The sequence below is a fragment of the Bidens hawaiensis genome, unplaced genomic scaffold (genome assembly GCF_021521415.1).
Source record: "Bidens hawaiensis isolate Kalapana, Puna unplaced genomic scaffold, B.hawaiensis_p1.1 tig00026190_1, whole genome shotgun sequence".
Lineage (NCBI taxonomy): Eukaryota > Viridiplantae > Streptophyta > Magnoliopsida > Asterales > Asteraceae > Bidens > Bidens hawaiensis.
This window is the reverse complement of record NW_027494212.1, coordinates 125,200-128,553: the sequence shown is the minus strand read 5'-3', so window position 1 is coordinate 128,553 and position 3,354 is coordinate 125,200. Positions and strand designations below refer to the sequence as shown.

Genomic DNA, 3,354 nt, shown 5'->3' with positions numbered 1-3,354 from the left:
TTTAATATTTTGTTACATTCCTAATTGGTTATGAGATATCTACCAAACTTCTATCATTAAATCTGATTTAAGATTTTGACATGAATGCTTAAATCTTTGTAGTGCTAAGCAAAAAACGTATTATTATGACCGACACGATGTCTATGTAACATACACTATAGGTTAATCTTACCAAATAATCAGTATGACTTATACTTAGGACAAAGACAAACTCACTTAAACGCTACATAGGTTAGTGTGATTTACATATTGAGTTATTTCGAAATGACTTATAACTGTAACAATTATACAACTATCATAAAAGCACCAAGGGTGTCAACGAGTCAAGTCTTGGCTTGAGCCGGACTATGTAGTATGAAATTAGTACATAATAGTCCACAAAAGGTAAAACTTAAAAATACAGACGAGCATCTCATAGACTCATACTAGTTATAGATGACATAAACAATAAAACAAGTAGAGTCAATGTTATATTACAGAAGTACCCATGGGATAGAGAAATGATTGCATTTGTAGTGCAAAGAAGCTGGGGGTACTAGAGTAATTTCAAGGGTGAAAACAAATTCTGTTGGAATCCAACCATAAACACACACCCAACTTGTTCATCTTCTCTATTATTTTCCCGCTCATTTTCTCGACTGCACCAGTCACTACATCTTCATCTTGTTCACCGTAACCCTGGCTAGGGTTTGCCTGTTACATCAGCCATGAAACACGACGGCGGCGAAACCTGTCTTCTTCTTCTTGTAATCGGATACTGTCTTCTTATGTCGTCTTCCATTTCCATTGCTTCTTCCGATTCAACGCTCCTCGAGTACGACTATTACAGAGACTCATGTCCTCAAGCGCCACAAATCATCCGATCAACTCTTCGCCGGATCTACCACCGGAATTCCACCGTCGTTCCGGCAATCCTTCGCTTAGTTTTTCACGATTGTTTTATTCAGGTATATTTTCTCTTCATTAACTGGCGTCTTTAATTTGACGTGAATAGAAGTTTGTTCCTGTAATTGATGATTGAGTATTTAGTTGTTGATAGAGAGAGTAATTTGTACTGTTAATACCAGAGATCTAGGTTTTCTTGCTAGTTTTAGCTTAACCAGATCATATTTTGTTCATACTATTGGAAATTGCTGTACACAGTTGCTCTCTTGAGGCAGAGGAGGAGGTATAATTGATATGTGTTTCTATATCTATAAAACTGTACAAATGTATGCACTTACATAATTACATTCATATACATGTAAGCTATTATACTGAGTTTCAAAATTACATGATGTAGGGATGTGATGCATCGGTGCTTTTGGATCGTACTGTCTTTATGGGGAGTGAGAAAGACACTCTACCGAATCAGTCTCTGAGAGGATTTGATCACATTGACGTCATTAAGACCGAATTGGAAAATGCTTGCCCCGGTGTGGTTTCGTGTGCTGATCTTCTTGTGCTTGCTGCTCGCGAGAGTGTCGTTTTGGTATAAGTTTTATTCTTGTTTCATCAGTATTTGAGAGTGCATAGCTTTAAAGTAATAATGTATTGATTATTGTTTATAGGCTGGTGGACCATTTTACCCTGTACATACGGGTAGGAAAGACAGTGATCACTCTTACCCTGAGATTTCATACGAGCTTCCTAGCCCCTTAGATGATCATTCTACAACTGTCACTAGATTTGCTTCAAGAGGCTTTAGTCAAAAAGAAACAGTCACTCTTTTAGGTATGGAACTATGAATCAGTCATATTTGTATGCTTAGTGTTTCTTTCAAGTTGTTCTTAAGTTATCTTGAATGATACACAACTTGATTATCTGCAGGTGCTCACAGCACTGGAATGATTCACTGCAAGTTCTTTGAAAGACGGCTTTACAAATTTGGCGGGACCGATCAGCCCGACCCATCATTGGATCCTGAATTTGCAGAACTCTTAAGATCTGTATGCAACAACACTCAAGCAGAAAGTCAATCTGAGTCTTCATCACCATCACCATCTGCATCTCCAGCTCCATCACCATCAACAAAAAGTGATCAAGAAAGATCTATGAAGATGGACTATGAAGGAACGGGATCAGGTTTTGGGACTCTTTATTACCGCGGGCTTTTGCAGGGTAAGGGGATCTTGTTTGTGGATCAGCAGTTACTAGCTGGTGAAGAAACTGCAAATTGGGTTAGACAATACGCATCAGATGTTTCTATGTTTCATAGAGATTTTGCTCAGGTCATGATGAAGCTTTCTAGTATCCAAGTGCTGACTGGACAAAGTGGTGAGGTGAGAACTAACTGCAGAGAAGTGAGTTCGTCTTTGTGGTAGGCTGCATTGCATCTTGATCTGATATGGTATGATGTTTCAATTTGCTTATAGCATTGTTTGTTACTCGAATCTCATTTTTATGGATTTGTCAACTAAGAAAACAACAATTTTGTTATTAGAAATAAAATAAAAGAGCCCGAGTCATAGCATACAGGTTGGGTCGACTCGCAACCTTTATCTTCATCCTTTGAATTGTGAAAATATCTAAAATGTGTGATTAGACTATCAACAATTGGGTGAAAGAACCTTAGAGAGGCACTTATATATTTATTTTGTTACGTTTGGAATATATCCATAACCGTTAAAAGGTTTGCATCAACTACGGTTTTAGATAATATGCTTCATTGACATATAAAATCAACAAAAATAGTGCATAAAATGTAAGAATAACACAAACATATTGGACGGCCCTTGGCCCGATGTAGAAGAGCGACAGTCCGTAAGTTAGATATGATCTAATATATGTCTGTGTACTGTGCATCTAGTGTAAACTATCAATGTAACATGCGAAAATGTGCAAGAGTTGGTAGATATGAAAAAGGAAGAGTTATCCATACCTCACTCATACAATATCAAATTCAATCTTACACAATTCAAAAAATATAAAAAAGAAATAGTTATAGCTCTATGACTTTTGTTTCTTATTATGTTTTCTGCAAATATGCTTTATTCTATGCTTCAATTGGACAAAGTTTAAGAGATAAACTTGGTAAAAGGTGGAAAACCTACTTTAAAAAGATGAGACCTTACAGTTAAAAGAATAAAAATTGGAATATTCGATACGAAAAGGACTAAAGTGTCACTTTTATGGAATTTAAACCTTTAATTAAGTTTTAACAAATTTGATAATGTCGCACTTTTCGTTGCCAACCAAGAATTTGAACACAACGTATGAAACAAGAACATGTATTCGTTTATAACATCTTGTTTCAGCCACAACTTAGGGGCGGTGCTCTTGCTCGATCCCATTTCAAAATTTATCTCCATCCCAAAATTCCTTTCCGATTCTTCTTCAATTCTTTGTTCTTTCTATATTTCGTGGTAGCCATGC

General features: G+C 36.5%; 1 protein-coding gene across 1 annotated transcript; it reads left to right on the top strand.

The window, feature by feature from the left end:
* Positions 1-1,272: 1,272 nt before the first annotated feature.
* On the top strand, positions 1,273-2,512 carry LOC143573048 (putative Peroxidase 48). Its single transcript, XM_077058030.1, has 3 exons — positions 1,273-1,471; positions 1,551-1,713; positions 1,810-2,512. Exons 1-3 carry the CDS (start codon positions 1,322-1,324, stop codon positions 2,301-2,303), a joined length of 807 nt encoding a protein of 268 aa, XP_076914145.1. The 5' UTR covers positions 1,273-1,321; the 3' UTR covers positions 2,304-2,512.
* Positions 2,513-3,354: the final 842 nt, after the last annotated feature.